Raw genomic sequence first — 22,455 nt, forward strand, 5'->3', positions numbered from 1 at the left:
TGCCATCACAATCAAGTAGATCTTCAGGCACTCTGCACACACAGGCACATCAGTTTTTGTCCTCATTATTCAAGGATCACATGCCAACCTGAGAAACTCATAAATACCTGTCAGAAGTTTATCACTAAGTTCACCTGGGACAGCTCAGGCTTCTCACACCTATGGCTGTAGGGAGAGGAATCAGTGCTTACCTGCAGTGACAGATGCAATTGTAAGAGGAAGGTTTGGACAAATCTCAAAGCCGTAGTGGTGGTGGACCAAATCTTTGTATACTGTGACAGTAAGTTTGACACGGCTGGCAGGCTGGCCACTGCCATCACTGGGACTGTCAGTCACAGACACTCTGCCCCTGTAAGACACGAAGCCAGTGATTAATGAAGATACAGTCAGAAGATACTTTATTTGAAGGGGCATAGATTCACACACACACACACACACACTTTCAGTGGGCTGCACCAGTACACAAAGAGGCCACTGGCTGGCTTGGTACCCAGCACTGCACAGGTCAGCAGTGACCCCTCAGGCTCCACCAAAAGTCAAAGACATCACACCAGTGGCACCAGCTGGTTGTACCACAACCCTTCCAGCCCCCACCAGCCCAGTGGTCACAGGCAGAGCTCCAGGTGTGCCCTGCAGCAAGCCCTGACCTGCACAGATCACAGCAACACCATTACCCACAAGGCAGCGAGAGAATTTACAGTTCTCTGCTTCTGCCAGGATCCAGTCCAGCTTAATTTTGATTCACAGACCTTAGGAAAGTAAAGCAGCTGTGGGCCAGGATCCCTTGTAAATGCAACCCAGTCTTACCCTAAAAACACGGGCCAACAGCAAGACACAAAGACAAGTACAACCCCATCTTCAAGAAACGCACACTTCACATTGAGCAGTACTGCTTTTCTGCAGATGTGGCTCAAAACCAGTATGGGTGAAAGCAGGAACATCTGTCCCCAGAAACAGAGGGAGATGCTTAAAAACACTGCTTTTTCTAGTAACAACTGTATGTATATTTCCCAAGAACAACTAAAACAATGAGTAAGGTCTGCAACCTGCAACTGCCCCTGTTTGTTGGGAACAAGCTTGTGCTGTCTCTGATCAAAGGTAATAACAGATACTCCTTTCACAGAAAACATGTTTACCTGGATGCACCATCCCGAGAGCGATGAAGCCATTTTGCTACCATTTGCTCTATTCTACACGCTTTGCGTGTCTGGATTAAGTTAGTGTCCAAATCTTCCATCTACCTGAAAGTGACAGAAATCACAGGAAAACAGAATGATAAAAGATTGAGGGAATCTATTCTAGACACTGTCCAGAGTTACCAACACCAATTCACAACTCCTTTGTAATAGAAAGATCTATTGGCAACCTGGGAAGTCCACATGCTTTAACAGAGGTTGTTAACATCTGTACACTTACCTCCTGCCCATTCAGCCTCCCCTCCTTGTCCTTCTGGTCAGCCTGTGTTGGTGGTCATAGTGCATTAGCTACTCATGGCAGAGAATGACCCATGAACCTCTGTATTCCTTTTTCATGGTTTCTGGATCCAGTAATCTGTTTTCTCAACATGAGAAAGCTGCTGTGGCTAGTCATTGGAAAGCCCTTCTCCATTTTAGTCCAGGATCTCTGAATGCTAAGTTTGGTAACACCCAACTGTATACTGATTCAAACTAGACACACTTCTTCCACTGACCATCATCTCAGGGACCAGCACACAGCCTTCAGACTCAGTGGGCCCAACACTTCAGGGCACAACAGTGAGGTTTACAGCCCATTATGGCTGGCTGCCCTGGAGAGCCTCACTGTGACAGATTTTCTCCTGGATGAATACAGCCACAGTAATTTTACAAAGAGCGGTGACAAAGCAAGAAACTGAATGGCCAGCACAAGCTCCTGCACACTGCTGTTTGCACTAACAGAACTAGTCTCTAAACCAAGGTCACAAGCTCAAATTTGTATCTCTCTGACAAAACTGGTCCAGGGTACTGACATCTCGTATTCCCGGAGCTCTGCGAATTTATGTGGTTCCATATATCAGTAGAGTGGCTCATCCAGGATCTTCCATTTAAAAGCTCTAGTTCAACAACAGGAAAATGGCTACTCACACTCCCTGCTCCTTTTGTGTGTACCCTCTGCTTTTGATAGAATGTTTTTAATCCTACTGAACTGAAGAACTGCAGCATTAGAAGGGTTTGGCTCAGATTTGGTTAATTCACTGTGACTTTAATTGAATCTAAAAACCTCCCTTCTTTGGAAGATGAAAAGGCTAGGTCAGCTTCCACACCCCAAACTGAACCTGCCAGCCCACAATTCCTCAATCAAAACAGATAATTTGCCATTTTAACACTGTGCCTTCCAAGATGCAGAAAGCCAGCAGCCACATATCATTTTCATTACTCATTCAAACACTGGAAAGAACTGAGCTGCAAGTGAACCAGACAGAAAATACGTCTGCATCTACAAGAAATCATGAAGAATATAAACTCTTTGTATTGTATTTCAGCAAGGAAACAGAATTATCGTATCTACCTTTCACACTGTGTCTTCTGGTCAGCTTGCAAGATTTGTATGTCCTGAGCTCCTCTCTCGTGTCTTCTGCTCAGACAGTAAGTTCTGTGCATCGAGGACATTGTCTGTTATACTGGGACAGTGCACAGGACAGCGGGCTGCTGGTCCATAGCAGGAGCTCTGCTGTAGCAGAAATATCAGTAAGCTAACTTCAGAATAACAAAATATAAAAGAGATGGTTGGAAGCTGACAGAAACAAGGCACAAAACATTTTGTCTCAAGACAAACTGGATCACTCCCCCTCAGCACTCTCCCAACTCACAGCACTTCCCCTAACCCATCTTTTCTAACAAGGGTAAGACAACAGGACCAACATTTGTTGATGTCTCCTTCCTTCCCAGGAAGCCATTTGAGCCCATTTCACTGCCTGCCTGTGTAGAAATGGACAGAAAAGAGGGCCATAAAATTGAACCCTTCAGGAGTTGTTTCACTGAGGATTCTCCTGGCTGCTCTTTCTCATGCTGCACAATTCAAAACTTCTCCTTCTGACACACTGCTCCTGTATCTGCCTCTGAGCAGCATCTCTGAACCAAACACATTGCAACCAAGCAGTGTTTTCTGAAGGAAACTAGAGTTGTAGGATGGGAAATCTGCTCCCTTTCTGAAGGATGACTGGGAAATAACCACAGAACAAGCAGAAGTGCAGCAGTTCTGCAGCCTGAAGGATACACACAGGACATGTCAGACCAAGGCCTGAGCAGCCATCGTCTGTGCTTCACATGCCTCTGTATTTCACCATTTCTGACACTCATCTCCATAGACACTGTAACACTCATGTGACAGTGTGGCTGCAGCCATCTTCTGACTTTGATTTAATCTCCTCAGTAGCGTAAAGTGCTTTGGCTTTCCTACATCCCTTCAAATGCTCTAATATTCCCCTCTGAACCACGGGAAAGTCCTGCTTGCAGCTGGCCCTTCCTCTCAGAGGCTCTCTGCTTGGATGCCTAGATGTCACCCGCTTCAGCTACTGATGCACTGAGATCAGCTGTTCTCTGGTGCCTTCTCATTATGTCCTTGTGCAGCTGCACCCTCTACCCTGCCCCCTATCTTTTACTTTGCAGAAGGAACAGCCTCTCCTTTCTATGCTTCTGCTGTGCTTCACAAAACAGAATTTCTGGAGAAAGCCTCTAAACCTGCAGAACAAGGAGGAAAAGCCTGAAAAACAAACATAAATGCTTAGAGAACCCAGATGGAATACTAGAAGAGAAAAAAACCTACATTGTCCCTTCAGTCAACTGGAATACTTGAACCAAAAAATAGGCATCTTCGAAGAGGCAGTTTTGTTAGGTATTTCCCTGTAATAGTGCAGAACACAAGTCAGCAGTCGTCTTTTTCATGGTGTCCCCACAGCACACAGGCACCGGCACTTTGCATAGACCTATCACGCATGTGCAGGTGGCTCCTCCTTGCTTCAAAGACGTCTTGCCAAAGCTCTGACCTGAGACCTTCTCCCAACTGCCCTTTTGTGACTGTTCTTGAGCCAAGCCTTCAAGCACGTCACTAAGCAGCTTGAGTGGGCTAGGATCGTAATACACAAAGACCCTTAAACTCTGTCAGAGGAAGCCAGGACTTGTCAGGTATTTGCATGGCTGACAGACCCATCCAGGCAGCCGTTGCTGGGTGTGTCAGAGGAAACCTGGGTGGGCAATTCTGGCTGTTCAGGAACAACACTGACTTAAAGATCAGGACCTTGAAAAACCTCAGAGCGTGCAGCCACAGGGCAGTACAACAGATAGCAGTGCTGCAAAGTGCACTGTCACCTGCCTGGAGCAACTGTGGACACAAGAACTGCCAGTCTTCAGTGTCCATATATCATGTGCCTCTTCCACAGCAGCAAGAACACCACTTCCCCACCAGCCTCTTTTTCTGCAGCCTCCCTCTCACCCACTGCAGCAGCACAACAGGTTCATAAATTCCACCCCTGCTGCAAACAAGGACAAACATAGACCTGATCTCACATCACTTTGTTCTTGTTCACTCCAAAGTGGAGCAAAACGTTGGTTGCAGCCTGCCATACAAGGAGAGGAAGCTGTGGAGAAATGGGTGCCAACTCTGCCATCAGGCAGAGGGCACCAAATGGAGGAGTATTCAGCCAGCTTGCCCAAACTTGGCTGGCAGGAAAAAAAGCCAAAACCAGCTTTCAAGAAGAATACTTCAATTTTTCTCATATCATTAAATGGAAAGTATTAATCCATCAAACTGAAATTTTCTGATGGACAAAAGTTTCACTGTTTTTGAAATTACATCTTTGTTTTAAAGTGTTCACTGCCATCAAAATGTAGCAGCAGGAACAGCAGTCAGAATCAGCAGGTCTCCACCCACTGATGGCAGAGAACTGCATGAACAGAAACAGTTGCAGTAAACTGTCATAAAACAGCTCTGGGTGTGGTCCACCCGCATCTCCACTCATCTGGGCTTTTGGAAGCATCTTTCTAAGTACTTCTTGTAATGGATGCCAGTCAGCAGTGAGCAATCTCAAGGCAGGCAATACTAAAATCCAAATAGTGTATAATGTGCCCCATCCTCTCCCAGCCCCCAAAGCACAGTACAATAATGGGCTCTGACAAAGAGCTATGACACTTCGGTGCTCCTCGGGGTGAACAGAGGTCTGCAGCACATAATTCACTTGCTCACTGCCCATGCAGCAAGACTTCAACACACAAACCACTGTGCATTGTGGCAAGCAGCCCTGCAAGGCTAAGCAGAGTATAACTGTTTGTGGGAACACAGTTCATCCTCTTCTGCTGCAGTTTTTTCCCCACTGGCACCCTGCACATTGCTGAGATAGCATCAGGCCAAAATCCAAACTTTCCTCAGAGTAATAAGCAAGAGGACCATGGATAACCTAGGTTAAATGACCCCTGACTCTCCTCAGGGTATTTGGCATGGTGACTGTTCTTACACACATTTTTGATTCTGCCAGAGGCCTCAGGCAGGCCACCTGAGAGCAACCAGAAAAACAGGCAGCTAGAGGAGATGATGGGCAGGTTTGACTCCAGCTGTCTGCCTGAGCTCTGCAAGCTAGGACACAGCAAGAAAGATGGCCTGTCTTCTGCCTTCTCCCACAGACTCTGTCAGAGGTGGTCAAGACAGCTGAGGAGAATTCCTTTGTTCCACTTTTTAAAAAAGGGCTCCTACACCTCCCTGCAAGGCTCCCAGAACCTCCCATGGACATGAGAAGCTCAGCAGACTGGTAGGGCAGGACACCCAGCTGTGGCCAACACAGGAGGTGCACATACAGGATATTTCTCCATTGCTCCATCTTCACATTATTCCTAACAACTCACTCTTGGTACAGCCCAACCACCCTCATGCTCATGTTCCAGAGCCCCTGCTCTAGAGTTATACTGATGGCTAGAAGTTCCAGATTTGGTCTGATTTCTACCATGAGAGCAAAGTATATGACCTTTACAGTGGCAACAAGTCACCCCTGATACATGATCCCAGGTGCATCCTCACAAGGGAAAGGGAGAGGAATTCAAGTTTTTTGCTTGTTTTAAATTTCCTGCAGTCTGGGTTCTAAATACTGGGAGCCAGCAGCTATGACACAAATACTCTTGTGAGAATACGTGTATTAATAGCAGATGCAGAACAATTACATCTTCTTTACAAAATACACTTTTCTACCTGAAAAGCACACAATCAACATTTGCCTTACCACTGTTGCTGCCAGCCCTGCTGATGGTACCAGTGGAAGATGAAGCCAGGCTTAGCAGCAGGTTCCTAACTACTGTAACTTGCTCTCTGTTGGGTTTAGGGAGCATCTATCAGGAGCCTGTGCAGCTATGCAAAGATTAATGCACTACTCCTGCCTCACACGTGAATTTACTAAGGGAATAAAGGGCCTTTAAGGCTTCTTCCACCTCCCATCTTCAAGTCAGGCCCCATCCACTGTGCAGTAATGCTTAGAGCAGAGATAATTAGGAGAGCAGAGAGCTCCAGCCTCTAAGCTCCAACCTCTAAACTTCAGTCTCTAAGACCCAGCTAATCCCACAGAGCCCTCACAGGAAGCCCCACCACATGCAACAAGGTTGTCTGACCATGGACGATACAAACCCTGCCTCCGACCACACTAACATGCCAGGGACCCCAACATTCCTTGTGCAGATGTGTCTACAATTTCTAAACATCTCCTTCCCTTCCTTTGAACTGAAAAGGCTTAGGGCTCACAGTCAAAATTTGTGGTGTTGAAAATACAGGCAGTAAGATTCAATGGCAGTGAGTTCCATGGCCCGAAATGTAAATACAGGGCCTTGTGCTGGTCCCTTCTGCTCTTCATCAAAACTGAATCTCTTTTGACACATGGTCAAAACCTGTGCACTGGGTTAGATCTTTAAAAAGCAGTCTGTTGCTCCTCAGGAGGGGTCCAGCTCCAAAAATGGTATCTTGTCCTCTTCCAAATGCTCCTTTATGGGGCTGACAAGTCTCCCAAAAGCAGCAAGACTGCTGGTACTAACACCATTCATTGCTGCTAATGCAGCCTCAGTGTCTTATCGTTCCTCTTACCCTTTGACAGATGCCTCATTCCAGACCAGAGCTCTTGGGCTTCAAAGTAGTAAAAGTGAACTTCAGCATTTCCCCTGGAGAAAAAGCCGAGGTGTCTGTGCCATCCATGCAGAGTATGAGGATGCTACACACTACAGCTGTGAAAGTCACCTTTCAGAACAAGCTGTGAAAAATACATGGCAGGGTTGTGCATTTTGTCATGTCTTCCTTGCCCTTTGCCTCTTCATGGCAGAGGAACATAAACAAGTCCACAGTCCTGCCAGTATCCAAACTGCAGCTGCTCTTGCCAAGAAGGCTGAAGGTGGTAGCAGAACCGTGGTCGGAACACCTCACCAGAAAAAACACAAGATCAAAGCAATCCTGTATCCTCTCAGCACCAGGCCGAAGGCAATACTGAAAGGAAAGGCGTGAATGGAGGCAAGTCCACACTTGGGGAGGCAGGCAAACACCCTCCCTGCCAACCTCGCTTTCCCAGGCACCTCTGTACAACAGGTACGAGGCTCTGGATGTGCTCTGGATGTTTCAGCTGAAAATGAGGGTGATGGTGCATCATCACCTGCTGGTCAAACTAAAGAACACAAAGGAAACAGGCAGCAGAGACAGGGAGAGGTACCCTGGCAGGAGTCGGGGTTGTTGCCCAGTTGGGTAGGGATTGGGTCAGGAAGGCCATGGGGCAGCTGGAGCTGAACTTGGCAAAGGACACAAAGAATAATAAGAAGTGCTTCTGTAAATATGGCAGCCAGAAAAGGAAGGTCAAAGAAAGTGTACTGCCCACAAGGAACACGCCTAGCAAACTAGCAACAACAGAGAAGGCTGAGGTACTCAACAGCTTTCCTGCCTCAGTCTTCACTGTCCAACTCTCTTCCCGCACCTCTCAAGTGGATGGACCTCAAGGCAGGGACTGGGGGAGCAAAGTCGCTCCCACTGTGAGAGAAGATCTGGTTCAGGACCCTCTGGGGAACTGAATATACATAAGTCTGTGGGACCTGATGAGCTCCATCCCAGAGTCCTGATGAAATTGGCTGATGTTGTTACCAAGCCCCTCTCCAGGAAATTTGAAAAGTCATGGCAGTCAGGGGAAGTCCCCACTGCCTGGAAAAAGGGAACCACTGCACCCATTTTTAAAAAGGGTAGAAAGGAGGACCCTGGGAACTACCGACCTGTCAGCCTCACCTCTGTGCCTGAGGAGATCATGGAACAGCTCCTCCTAGAAGCTCTGCTGAGGCACATGGAGAACAGGGAGGTGATTCGAGACAGCCAGCGTGGCTTCACCAAAGGCAAGTCCTGCCTGACCATCCTCGTGGCCTTCTAGGGTGGAGTGACTGCATCAGTGGGCAAGCAAAGAGCTATGGATGACATCTAGCTGGGACACAGACCCTCACAACATATTTCTCCCTAAACTCGGTGGACTGGCTGGATGGTTGCATCCAGAGGGTAGCCGTCAACGGCTCAGTGTCTGGATGGAGATCAGTGACAAGTGGTGTCCCTCAGGGGTCTATATGGGGACCAGGACTGTTTAATATCTTCATCAGTGACACAGACAGCAGGATCAATTGGCACCCTCAGCAAGTTTGCAGACAACATGAGTGCCACAGCTGACATGCCTGAGGGATGGGATGCCATCCACAGGGACCTGGACAGGCTCGAAGGGTGGCCTAGGTGAACCTTGTGAGGTTCAACAAGGCCAAGTGCAAGGTCCTGCACATGGGTCAGGGCAATCCCAAGCAAAAATCCAGGCTGGGCAACAAGTGGATTGAGAGCAGCCCTGCAGAGAAGGACTTGGGGGTATCAGTGGGTGGAAAACTGCCTGTGAGCCAGCACCGTGCGCTGGCAGCCCAGAAAGGCCCCCGTGTGCTGGGCTGCACCCAGAGCAGGGTGGGCATCAGGCTGAGGGGGGGATTCTCCCCCTCTGCTCCACTCTGGGAGATCCCCCTGCAGGGCTGGGTCCTGCTCTGGGGCTCCCAGTACAAGACACACATGGAGCTGTTGGAGCAGGTCCAGAGGGGGCCACAGAAATGATCAGAGGAATGGAACACCTCTCCTTGTGAGAACAGACTGAAAGAGTTGGGGTTGTTCTGCCTGGAAAAGACGAGGCTCTCGCAAGACCTTATTGCAGCTTTTCAGTACTTAAAGAGAGGTTATAAAAAAGATGAGAACAGGTGGTTTAGTAGGGCCTGTAGCAATAGGGCAGGGGGTAATGTTTTTAAGAGGGTAGATTCAGACTAGATATAAGGAAGGAACTTTTTACAATGGGGGTGTGAAAACACTGGACCAGGTTGCCCAGAGAGGTGATAAATGCCCTGTTCCTGGAAACATTCAAAGCCAGGCTGGATGGGGCTCTGAGCAACCTGATCTGGTTGAAATGTCCTTGCTCATTATTGCAGGGGAGTTGGACTAGATGACCCTTAAATATCCCTTCCAATGCAAACTATTGTATGATTTTACCTCTTGTGTAGCTGGTGACACATCATCATGCTATACAGTTTAGATAAGAAAGCAGGGCTGGCCTTGCTCAGGCTACCCTACCTCATCAGGCATGGTCTTCCCTGCAGACCAGTTATGTGCCACATGCTGCCCTCACAGGCTCTGACAAGCAGAAACTGCAGCAGCAGGATGTTCTCTTTTGCCCCATGGCTGACCTCCTTGGTTTGGAGAACAGCACAGAGAAGCCCCTCAGCTCATGCTTGGCCTCTCTGCTGTCAGAAAGACAAATTTTTTTTCCACCCACTTCCAGAGGTCACCAGGACCACAAAAGAAAGGCACAGCCCACGTTTTTGTTGAAGTCCTCCCCAACCATCTGGAACACCCCTGAGTCAGGGGGAAGCCTGTGCTCCTGTGGGATGAGAGACCCGCTCTGTGGTTGCTCAGCCAAGGAAGGACTCTTCATCCTTGACAGCAGAACCAGGTGTGGAGCTGCCTGGGTCAGGAGAACAGGCAGGTTCTCACACAGGAGGATGCAAAGCACTGCTGACCAGCCGGGGGATCTAGGCCATGTAAAGGGTCAGCTACAGGGCAGGGAAGGAATGATACAACTGGTGATGTCTGCCCCCTCAGCTGCTGCTCTTGTCCACATACCACCAGGCAGTAAGCGTGTTCTTTGCTTCCTAGGCAGGCAGCTGAAAACTAAATTCATTCTTGACAAACACAGTTCACTGTGAGCCTGGGCTGCATCAGAAAACACTTTTGGCAGGACTGGACATCTCTGCAGTATGGCTTTTGAAGGTCAGCCAGCCCCAACAAGACACTGAGACAGAACAGTGATTTACAGATTTTCCACATTCTAAAGATGATCTCCAAGATATGATCAGGGGAGATAGCTGGGTCAGAGGAACAGGAATAAAGCTTCCATGGCCACTTGCACTCCCACCAGAATGTGAGCAAACCCCAGCTGAGAATATGATACTAGAAACCCCTCCAAGAATGTTTGCCTCTGTAACACCAGGGCCACAAGGGCTCTCTTCTTCTTAAGAGTGTTTTACCCAAGACACTGATACAGAGAAATTACTAGTTTGCTTGCAAATTATTTACTTATAGCAACATATGATGATTTCTGAACATTGTCTAAGAATCCTGCTTGTCCAGCCTGTTTTCTGGATTCAGTGTAGTTTACCAGATAGTTTGGGGATTGGCTATGATAAGAAAGTAGCAGGTAGCCCAGGGGTATGAATTAAAAGGACAACTTCACGATAGCAGAATCAAAGCCCTCAGTGGGCATGTAGGCAAACTTAAACGTGAACAAAAGGACTCACAGATGCTATCTAGGGAGGATGATTTAGGAAGGAGGATGATTTGCTCATTTAGGAAGAAGACACCTGGACTGCTTCACAGTGCATGCCCTGGAAACAGCAGACACGTGAAGACGACCACTACTCCTCCCCTTGACTAATTATAATAATCACACCTACTCCCCGAACTAATTGTAATAACCTGGCCTTTCCTAATGAATATGTATGATTTGGTGCAACAAATATTTGGCTACTTGCCAGAGACAGTGTGCAAGCTTTGTGGAGAAATCCCCTTGCACACCAGCCAGAATAAACATACCTGCTTTATAACTCTCTCCGAGTTGTGGAGTTTGTTACCGTGCATCAACACCAACCCTGAAATGCTATTGAGATGTCCAGACTCATGCTTTGAGTTCTGCCCAGAAGCAGGAGCAGCTGGATGGCTCATGCTCACAGAGGTCACGCACACACCAGCACTCGCCCGTGACCTCCCAGCTTCACATCCCCTGGAATCTCCCCAGGCTCATCCCCACACAAACAGTGGATGCTCCACAAACAGGGTGGACTTCCTTTTTCTTCCAACGACCAAGTATTTTTAAAAGAAATTGAGGACTGTTAGAGGCGCCAGTCATGGCTCCCATCTCCAGCCCCTGCAGCGAGGCAGGTGAACAGTTAAGGAAAAAGGGACATGAGCATGTGGGCTCCGGTGAGCCACGCTGCTGTCACTATTTGGCTGTGATTGTGCTGCTGTTGTTACAGTTTCCATAATCACACAATTAGGTAACATAACCCTTACAAAAAAGAAGAAAAAAAAAAAAGAGTAAAAAAATCACTATGGTCATCCTGTCTCATAAGTGAACACATTATAAGCAGGAGAAGTTTTCCCTGAGCAGAGTTCCCTGCCTTTTGCAGAGACAAGTCATTCACACAAGGCTTGCCCAGATCAAAGACCAGTCCAAACTGTTCACACACGTTTCTGCCATATGAGAATCACAGGCCCATCTGGGGCTCATCCTGCTGCCCAAGGAGGAGGGTCCAAAGCAGGATCCTTCGCATGGCCACAAACATCCTTGTATGTCATGATGTCAGTCCCCTCACCCACTACAGCAGCACTGATTCCCCTCACAAGGAAAACACCCCCATGACACCACTCAGTACTGCCAATGTCACTAAGAGGATTGAGGTCTCCTCAGCAGAGTTTATCCTCCACACTCTTATGTCAGCTGCTTGCCCGATCACCTCTGGGGCCCTGGTTATTACTGCTTTGCTACCACAGGATGGCCTGCTGCCCAAACAAGGGCTGCACAGCTGAGCTGATGTCCCTCTGGCAATCCTGAGCGCCTCAGCCTGGCCTCTCCATGCTTGGGAAGCTGAGCTGGGTCCTAGAAAATGAGCAGCTTGATTTGGTATAAAAGGAAGGAGCCCTACAGCACCAGCCAGTGGGTCAGCAAGCTCATGACCCAGCATCGTGCAGAAGTATGGGCCCTCCAGGCTTGTCAGGAGACAGTAACCCAACCCGCACCATCCTACACAGTCTTCTGTACACTCCCCGGTTCATCTACAGCCACTGGCAGACAGGAGAACATGTGCTGTTCCAGAAGCACACCACCTTGTTTGCCAAGTGAGGCCAGGCAAGTCAAGCACGACCCAGTTACAGTGCCAGTGCTCACAAACCTTCTCTGGCCATTCGAGCCAGCAGTCACCACTGCAGATTGCCCTGCTCTCAGCAAGCAGGTGAGCAAGCTCTGACGTGTCAGCTGCTGTCACCAACTACCTTAGGCTAAAGCACCAGTCTGACTTAATTAGTTTTTCATCAAGCCATTAATGCATCTTGGGTTTTAGGCTTTTGTTTCTACAGAATGAAGGCACTTGGCACTTGAGTGGCTCAAACAACAAAGCAACAGCCACCACCATGCCCACTACACCAGCCCATCCTCAGGGTCAGGAACAGGCTGCAGCAGCCTGAGAAAATGTGATTTCTGATGCCTCCTGCAGCTCCTTAAGAAGGCACAGTCCTTGTGACTCCTCACACAATGCACTTAATCCTCCAGTCTTAAAGGAGGTAATAAAGCCATGAAGTGTTTCAGGAGGTGCTATCCATGTCAGAAACATCATGTGCCCAAGACACAGTTCCCACAAAGTGCTGCCCCGTCATAGCATTATTTCTTTCTCATCCAAAATGGAAAAAACTTTCACGATCAGCACTTCTTTGTAATATCTGGAAAAGAATTACCACCACTACCATCCCATCCAAGGAAAAAAAAAAAAAAGCACTGTTGTTTTTTAATGATCATGGAAACCGAGGTTTTCACCTACAAAGTTACACCTTCACCTACAGCACCAAGCTGCTGCCAGGAAGGAAAAAAAAAAAAAAAAAAGATTATAAAAGAAGAAAAAAAAAAAGAAACTTTCCATGTGCCATAAGTCAACAGGAGAATTTTGAGCACTTGGCAACTCAGGGAAGACAGAAGAAATTCTGCTTCAGGCTGTGGTGCTGCTGAATCCTGCCTGATGCAATGGCTGCATGCAGGTAAGTCTTCCCAGGAACAGCAGGGACACCCCCAGAGACAGCCTGTGCTGCCTGTACTTGCACATTCTGACTGCCAGAGTTCTCTCACCCTCCTCTTTCCCACAGCACTGGTCAGGTTTTACACGGACACAGTCCATCTCTGAAAGGCCACAGCATCCTCACAGGCAAGTGTCAGGCGGGACAAAGTTCCTCATGGCCGCCGCAGCATCCCCGGGGTGCTTGCTGCAGGGAACCCCCGTGCAGCAGACGCACCCTGGGACCGGCACAGCGCGGGGTCGAGGTGTCCACAAAGGAGAGGAACGGCACGAGACCCCACGCGACCTGTGGACACACGATTTGCTGGCTGGGTGCCAGCACTGCTGGCAAGGTGGCTCCACAGCCAGCAGAGCGGCGCTGCAGCAGGCCCAAGGAAGACACCAGTGGCTGGTGGCCAGCTGAAGGATGAACCTGAAGGTCCGAATGAGCTACACCCTCCATGGCAGTCACGCAGCACAGCCATCCCCCCAAAGGCCCACAGAAATTCATCACGCAGAATTTTTAAACAAAAGCCAAGTAACACCTGGCCAGACGCAGGGAGCCCGGAGCACACCTTGTAGTTTGCCTGAGAATAGACACAAATATCAGAGGAGCAGAGTGACCGGTGCTGCCAGACACTTGTGAAGATGGTCCCTTTGTCCTCTGCAGCTTGACCATACATACTGCCCGTGGCTAGAGGTCATTAGTGACAACGAGCACACATTTCGCCGTTCGGTGCTGCTCTCCCCAGCCACTCTGCAGGGCAGCACCAGCCCCTCACTTGCTTCCTGAAATCATTCGCGAGCCTCGCCTGTACCATCACACCCTCACTGTGCTCTGGTTTCCTGCAGATGTAAGAGGCTTCAGATCTGAATTAGTTTTAAAATATGAGGTTCTGGACACAGCACGCAAAGATTTCTGGCACCAAATAGAATTCATTTTAGCAAAGTCCCTACATCCTTGCCTGGCTCATATATAGAGCAGAATGGGAAAAGTAAGAATAGCTTTGTGTATGGTCCATTACATGCAAACCAAAGAAAATGATAAACAGAACATTCAAGGTGGAAGGATGAAAAATCAATACTTCCCCTCCTGAATAGCTTTCACGTCTAAAAATAGACTTGTGTTGAAGTGTGTGAAGACTTTCATCCCTTCTCTCTGGTCAAGAACTGCCAGCACAGAAGGAATGTTCCCCTTTAATTTCCTGACTTAGCTTTCCAACAGTAACTTCTACAGTGATAAAAGTAACTGCCTCTGAGTGTGTAGTTAGATCATCTTCCCTCGCCCCTGTATGCACAAGACTATGAAATCAAGCAGCTCACCCCATCAGTGACAACAGGGGGGCGAAAAAAGATTCTGTGCAGAACTCCAGATATTGGCACTGTTTTTCATGTCCTGGTGCAGACCTTGAACCAACAAACATGCCTGTAAAGCTCAGAACTCTGGAGTAATTCCAGCACCTCCCTGGGATGGTTCACACAGAAGAAAACTCACCTCAGCATATACAAGTTCAGGGCAGGAAACACAACATGTTCCTCCACACCTGTTGGTAAAGGCGATCTTTACGTGTGTGTGCCTTGGATTACACCAAGCATGAAGACTATATGCTGGCAAGTAACTTCTGCACAGTCTTTTGGCAAATGCCAAGAAAGGAAGAATAAAGAAAGGGAAACATATGCACTTAAAATATTGGTTCCGGAATTGTGCGCTGCGTGCAGAGCCACTTCATGACAGCCTAAGAGCTTCTCTTCAGCTTTAAAAATGCCAGTCTCTTTGCAAGCGTTAGAGCCCAGGTAACACACTGCTCTATTTGCTAGCAGCTTGCTTAGCAAGAATTTAGAGGGTAATTTGGTAAATCTTAGAGGAGTGAAATTCAGGATAAATTAGACAGCAGTACACTTGGAAACATGCGCCATACACCTGCTGGCAATGCCTGGATTGGAGAACCAAAGGAGTCTCCACCATGGCGAGCTCCACACTTGGCTGCCAGCCCAGCTGCACCCAAACGCTGATGCCAAGCCAGTCTTCCCCATCGCAGTTGCAGCTGGTACAGGACATGACCAAGAAGCTTTGGTGGAAAAGAAGTTCAGCTGCTGTTTTCTAGAAGGCTTCACTGGCTTTCTGTCAAGCTCCCTGTCCATCCAGAGTCCTCCCACCCTCTACTCTTGTCTGAGAAAGACCTGTCTCTACATCACCATCTCTGTTACCTCTGTAGTATCACAGGGCTGTACAGAGGGCCAGCCTCTTCGTTTGAGTTCTGCTGCATCCCTGCAATCCTTCCAGCACACCCTTCCTTCTGGCCTTCCCACCTAGTGTGGCCACAGAGCTTACTCATCAGTCCTGTCAGAACTGCAGGGGCTGATTTGCAAACGGAGGGATGGAGCAAAGGTTAGGTGCCTCTCTAGCTGATGGCAGCTGGAATTTATCCAGACTTCCAGATTTTTTTTCTTTTCCAGCTTGGATTTTTATCAGGTTGAAGGATAGATCGCTGAACCCTTCTCTCTGGGCCTTGCTGCAGAGAACCCCCTATGGGAGTGGGAACAGCACCAGAAGGAGATAAAGTGGAGGAAATGGTTCACTGAGTACTTCTTATCTAACAGGACTGTGATTCCCATCTCCAATTCTGCAGATTCTTCTAGGTCAGCAGTACTGCTCCTCCAGGACAAGACCCCCATGACTAATCAGCTTCCTAACATTTCTTGTCTTACAGACCCTTTAGACCATTCAGCCTTATCTCCCAGACTTCACTGGCAGGTTAACTCTCAAACAAATCTGACAAGGAGAACAAACTTCAGATGGTTTCTCACTACCATAGTAAACCTGTCTTCGACAAGGGAGCCAAAGACAGGCTGTTGCAGAGTGTTAGCAAAACCCCATAATGCTTAAGAGGGGGAGACAACACACACACCCAGAGCCAGTCACCCTGGCAGAAGCGGACAGGTGTTCCCAGGGTTAGACAGCCATCATGGGCACATGCAAATGGGGAAAATCCAGTCACTTCAGCCAGCAACACCAACCTGTAACACCTACCAGACAAATAGGCATGGCCGCCCTGACCTTATCCGCTGTCCTTTACCGAGTTCCATCTCTGGGCTCCAGCTGCTGTGCAGAGACCCTGCCTCTTCCCGGCGAGACCCCCGCCCTCAGTGATGAAGCATCTCTCCAGAGAGTGCTACACACTGTGCTGGCCTATTAAAGCCACTCAGACTCTGCTCCCCCAAGCTCAGATGAAATTTCTCTCACAATATTTTCCCACTGTGGTTAAAAGCCGAAATCACTGACTGTGAAATCCACAATACTGAGGTGTTTGGGGGGTTCTGTTTCCAATTTCTTGTATAGCTTCCTTTCACAAAAAAGAAAATAAGCTCATAAGGTTTGGTGCAAGACCAGGCCAGAAACCCCTAAAAAAGTCACCCAAATGAGAAGAGAGGCACGCAGAATTCAAGGTCAGGAACATTCCACTCACGCAGAACAGCACCAGCAGGTGCCACCCAGCGAGGCAGGTATTTCTGGACAAAAGACAACAGCAGGACACCAGAGCAAACGCAGAGCTGCCGGCCTTCTGCTTGACCCCGGGTTAGTCCGGCACAGCCTCTCCCCCTGAACCAGCCCGGCCACCGCCGGCTACGCCAGCGCGGCAGGAATCATTTCCTTGAACCCGGCCAGTTTTGGGGCAGACACCCCTGGAGCCGCCTATGAAGTCCAACAGCAAAGCAATTTTCCACGTGGCTTTTGCGAAACAGCCGACGCGGATCGGACCCAGCAGTACCACTTATAGCGGCACCTCCTCCAGCCGAAGCCGCCACTTTTGACCGTCTGGGCTGACGCGCCCGGCCCCGCAGCTCCGCGGGCACCGCCGGCAGCGGCAGCGGGACCGGGACCGGCTCCCCGGCCCCGCGCCGGGACAAACCCCGCGACCCTCGGGCTCCCGGCGCGGCGCAGGGCAGAGCCCCGAAGGGCGGCTGCGGGGGCCGGCGAGGGGCCGCCCGCAGGGCCCGATCCCGCCGCGCCGTCGAGGGGTCCCTGGGCCGCCTCCCCCGCGCCCAGCCCCGCCGTTACCTGCTGCCGGGAGCGGAGCGCGGCGCCGCCGACGGGGTGGGGCGGGGCGGAGCGGTGGCTACTGCCCGGGAGGCGGGGCCGGGGCGGGGCGGGGCCGGACGCTACGCTCCGCCTCCTCGGCCTGCGCTGGCCCCGCCCCCGCCGGCGCCCGGGGCTGGATCCGGCCTCACGTCTCAAGTTTTCCCTCCTCTGGAATGTGCTGGGGAGGCCGAACCCGTCAGCTTGATCGCGGCGAACTTGCTGCACCCCGTGACCCGACTCCAGCCGCGGCGACACTGAGAATGCGTTCGCCAAAGGCACGTACCGAGTGAACACCTGTCGGGGGGTGAACTTTGAGAGCCAGGCAGCACCGTTGCGGTTCCCTGAAGCACGATGTGCCCTGTCTGTGCTAGAGCCAAAGGCATCCCCCGCCAGCACCACAAGGAGATTGCCTTCTCGGAGCAAGGACCTCCCGGAGCCGTTGGACCCGGAGGAGGGCGCAGCGCCCGCGGGGCCAGGAAACTCAGGGTGCGTGTGTCCTCCGCAGAACTGCCCTCGTGGTTACCTAAACATCACGCCTGTCGGTCAGGAAGACCCTGCCCGGGGAAAGACCCTTCCCCTCAGCACGCACAGTGGTGGAAGTGTCTGCCAGCCAGTGTATTATAATTGTATGTAATTTACCAATCAGTCATCTTAGAGAGGAGGGACATGGAAAATCACTGACTCTGCAAGTTCTGTGCATAAAGACAGCACAGAAAGTCCCACTGGTGTGCTCGATTTGTGGGAGAGCACTGAGCACCCAGGCTTGGGCAGCCCTAAAACAAACAAGCGACGTCTCTGCAGGGTGCGGCTGTTGGCCCGTTGCACCCCGGGCCACGAACCCCCGTTCTGGAGAACACACTTATGGCACATACGGGGCTTCCACACAGAGCAACGCTGCAACCGCACAAACAGAAACAGCACCAGCACCTCAACTTGTTCTTTCATCTGGTTGATCAGCATAAGGTCCCTCAGCAGGAAATACATCTGTATGTGTGTCTGTGTGTACAGTGTGGGCCCCTCCAGAGCCAGGCACAGGTATTGTCAGCCTGGTAGCTGCCCCTGGGTCCCAGCCTCCTCAGTTGCTGGCAATTACAAGCACATAGAAGTTGCTGAGGCTATGGCCCCACTCCATCTGCTGGATCAGACCCTCTTGCACACACCATCACAGACACACATACATTCAGAGCTGCCCTGGCCCTCCACTAGCCAGCCCCTCTGGTGGACTCGCCCCTAGAGACCCACATCCCCCCACTCACTGGCCACATCTCCTCCTCACCACTGGTTTGGCTGGATCGTCACCAGCACACACACACTTTCTTGCGCAGCCACACCGCTGTAGGTGCTGCGCCACTGACACGTGGGCTGCTCTAACACACACATGCACACCACACAGAGAGTCCTTCACTCAAGAAAACTGCTAGAAGTGAAGTTGAATAAGGCAGTAGGACAGACTTGACCCAGAGCAGGGTGTGGCCAGACAAGCATCTTGACCAGAAAACCATTTGTGTGCTGCCAGCTCTTCTTATCCCTCTATTTCCCCACGTTTGTTGTCCCAAGCCACATCGATGCCTGTGATTCCCCACATGTGGTTCCTCCCCAGGACATCCTGTAACAACCCTTGTGCAATTCTGGGATGCTCTTCCCCTGCACCCTGTAGCATGTTCCATGTTGATGGCAGGGACCTCCCTTGATCACAAGGACATTGACTCTTTTAGGTGAGTTTCATGTCTGGACTGTGGGGCTGAGCCTTGTCTGGGACCGCCCTGGGAGGGCCCTGGACAGGATTTCCCCTCCTCTGAGTCCGTAACTTGTTTCCAAATGTTTTCCAAATGCCTTTGTGCCCCTGTGCTCCCCTGTGCTTGTGCAGGCGGGCTAATGACTCCTGTGTGGGCCTGGGAGTAGGCAGGGCAGGGTATTATCCAGGTTTCCCTCCCTGCTGTTGCCCCTCTGTGCTCCTTTGTGTGTGCGCAGAGCCACCTTTATCCCATAACAGCATGCAGTGTGTTTGCTCCTGGTGCTCTGGGCATAAAAGGCTTAGTGGTGCTAAAGACAAATAAAGTGGGTGCACAGCTGCTGGGAGGTTGCCCGGCACATTCATTAGGCACTGCACAAATGGGGACAGAGGAACCCACATCCACTGTGTCATCTCTTCCTTTCCTTCTCTGACCACCAGCCTTTGCTGTAAAGATGCTCTGCTCTGTGTTTAAACTTCTCTGCAACTGTCTGCAGCACTTTATTTAGCACAGGGCTGGTCACAAAACAAAGACTCACCTACAGAAAGGTATTGATTTTTTTCTGTTTTCTGCCTTCCTGGTTTTGCTCTTTCATACTCCCTAATTAGCCAAAGTATTTCTGCAGTGCGGGTCCTTCTGTCTTTACCTTTGCTGCTCTTTCTGCTCCTTTTTCAGGGACTGCTCTTCCCCCAAATCAACTCACCCACAGAAACTATGTTATTTTTCTTTTCTGCTGATGTAAAAGCTAAATTTGTCTGGCACTTTTCATGATCAGTACTAATCTGTGGTCACTGAACGTAACCAAAAATGAGGTTGGGGCCTTACAATCTGTAATTAATGTAACACTAAACAGTGCTCAGGAAAAGGTTTCGCATCAGCTGCTGATTCATGCAGCTTTCCTGCACAATCTGCATCACATTCCCCTTCCTACCAGTGCCCCTGGATGGTGTTTTCAAAGCAATCCACAGAGGAAACAGAATTTAATTTAAAAATAAATTAAGCCATAGTTCTCTTTCCTGGGGATGAAAAGTGGTATCCACTAACAAGAGAAATCAAAGCTTCATGCCAAGCTACCAAATGTATTAGATTTGTTCCTCTGTGTGATGGAACTGAGTGTGTGGTTTTCTCCTCCCTGATTAATTTAAGTTTCAGAAGCCTGGGGAACATTTCTCCAGAAAGTTATGAGACATTTTGTTTCTAAATAGTGTTCTTCCTTGCTCATGTTTTGATCGTGTCACAGCTGACCTATAAAAAAAGCCTTCTGCCCAGGGAAATATTTCAAAACTATTTGGAAGCTTCCAACTCATTGCTGCTTGCCTGCCAAGCTGTTTCTATGAAGAATGCAAGAATATCAAACCTCTGGGAGCTCATCCTAGTCATGAGCTGAACCTGTGAACCTATCTTCATGTCCATGGTCCAGATAATTGCTCTGGAATTGCTGGGCTTAAATATCCAGAAAGCTGCATCTGCTGAAGAATGACTGAGATTTCATGAAGGAGCAAAAACCTTCACATATCACGTATCTGAAAAACTGAATTTAGCAGATGAGTCAGGCCCTTTCCCAGAGTTCCTTAGCCTGGATGTTGGGGAGCTTCCCAGAAATGTTTGAGTGCCTTCATGGTACAGGTTTTTGGTTGCATGAGCTCCTCAGGAACATCTCAAATTCCCTGACATTCTGCAGGACAGAGCTGCAGACAAAGCACACCTTTATCCTTCAGGCCTCTCTGTGTGGCTGGCCATGCCATTCTGCTGCTGCTGCCCAACCCATTTGTCTGATGATGTTTGACCCATCAAAGGTCACTGAGTATTATGTGAGTGACCCAAACTACCATAGAATCATAGAATCATAGAATGGTTTGGGTTGGTAGGGACCTTTACAGGTCCTCTAGTCCCACCCTCCTGCAATGAGCAGGGACACTTCAACCAGATCAGGTTGCTCAGAGCCCCATCCAGCCTGGCTTTGAATGTTTCCAGGAACAGGGCATCTACCACCTCTCTGGGCAACCTGGTCCAGTGTTTTCACACCCCCATTGTAAAAAGTTCCTTCCTTATATCTAGTCTGAATCTACCCTCTTAAAAACATTACCCCCTGCCCTATTGCTACAGGCCCTACTAAACCACCTGTTCTCATCTTTTTTATAACCTCTCTTTAAGTACTGAAAAGCTGCAATAAGGTCTTGCGAGAGCCTCGTCTTTTCCAGGCAGAACAACCCCAACTCTTTCAGTCTGTTCTCACAAGGAGAGGTGTTCCATTCCTCTGATCATTTCTGTGGCCCCCTCTGGACCTGCTCCAACAGCTCCATGTGTGTCTTGTACTGGGAGCCCCAGAGCTGGATGCAGGGCTTCAGGTGGCATTTCATGAGAGAGTCAGATGGAGGGGTCTCCCTCAATGTGCTGGCCACACTTCTCCTGATGCAGCCCAGGAAACCTTCTTAAAATACAACATGGCCTGTGTGACCAGAGGAAGACAGAGTAGCTCAGAGGACAGAAGAGGTGAGAAAGACATGTTGCAGAGGTGACTGCACTCGACCCCACCCAGAGAAATGGCACTCGTGAGGAGGGTGTGTGTCCATCCAAGCCTTTCTGTCTGCGCCAGCTCTCCCCATTGGGAAGAGCTCTCTGGAACGCCAGGCTGTAGGTGCCGTCAGGGCATCTATCTGAACATCTTCCATAGAGTGCTTCCCTCTGTGTGCTGGCGATCATGTTCTGCCTGTTTACAGCTCACCCTGATGCTCTTGCTAAGCTTCTTAAAGTGCGGACAGCAAACCAGGCCAAGAGACAGCCCTAAGAACCTCCAAAGGCTGCTGTGCAGGCACCTCTTACGGGGCTGTTTTTAAGGAAATGCTGTCAGATCCCTTAGCAGGAATGGACAAATGAAGCCATGAAGCAGAAGAGCTCAAATACATGGCTCAGACCAGTTTGTCTCAGAGGCAGTGATGTGCATTTGTGTACTTTTGTACTGTAATGGGTGTACACATGTGTGCATCTGCATCCTGGTGATACCTGCTCAGCTTTTCTCCTGGCTGGGTCTGGTTGCAGCAGCCTCACCTCTCTTGGGCTGCCAGATCCGGCCTCCCCTGACAGGGAGCAGCCAAAGATGATTTCTTCGCTGGCAAGCCAGTTCCAGCAGTCTGGCAGGGGCAGGCAGGGGAGGCGGGAGCATCACCACTACCCCACGCCATGCTGCAGTTGGAGGCTGCTTTGCCAGTCTCCTTCTAGCTCTGGGCACACCTACCACATGCAGAGCTTCAGGCTCTCACAGAAGACCAGAGGTGGCCCGAGTATTGCATATGGAGGTGTC

At 49.7% G+C, this 22,455-nt stretch overlaps 1 protein-coding gene across 5 annotated transcripts in view; it reads right to left on the bottom strand.

Annotated features, from left to right (window-relative positions):
- Positions 1–17,486, bottom strand: part of FRMPD1 (FERM and PDZ domain containing 1) — a 41,287-nt gene extending 23,801 nt beyond the window's left edge. For 3 of the 5 annotated variants that reach the window (XM_074933053.1, XM_074933052.1, XM_074933047.1), the window contains exons 1-4: positions 17,401–17,457; positions 2,527–2,688; positions 1,137–1,241; positions 192–349 (exon numbers count right to left, since the gene is read on the bottom strand). In XM_074933053.1, coding sequence (XP_074789154.1) covers positions 192–349; positions 1,137–1,237 — 259 coding nt within the window. In that variant the 5' untranslated portion in view covers positions 1,238–1,241; positions 2,527–2,688; positions 17,401–17,457. Of the gene's footprint in view, positions 1–191; positions 350–1,136; positions 1,242–2,526; positions 2,689–17,400 lie in introns of all 5 variants that reach the window. The other 2 variants (XM_074933048.1, XM_074933051.1) reach the window with 2 other exon arrangements.
- Between the last annotated feature and the right edge of the window lie 4,969 nt (positions 17,487–22,455).

Source organism: Athene noctua, chromosome Z (assembly GCF_965140245.1).
Source record: "Athene noctua chromosome Z, bAthNoc1.hap1.1, whole genome shotgun sequence".
In the NCBI taxonomy this organism is placed as follows: domain Eukaryota; kingdom Metazoa; phylum Chordata; class Aves; order Strigiformes; family Strigidae; genus Athene; species Athene noctua.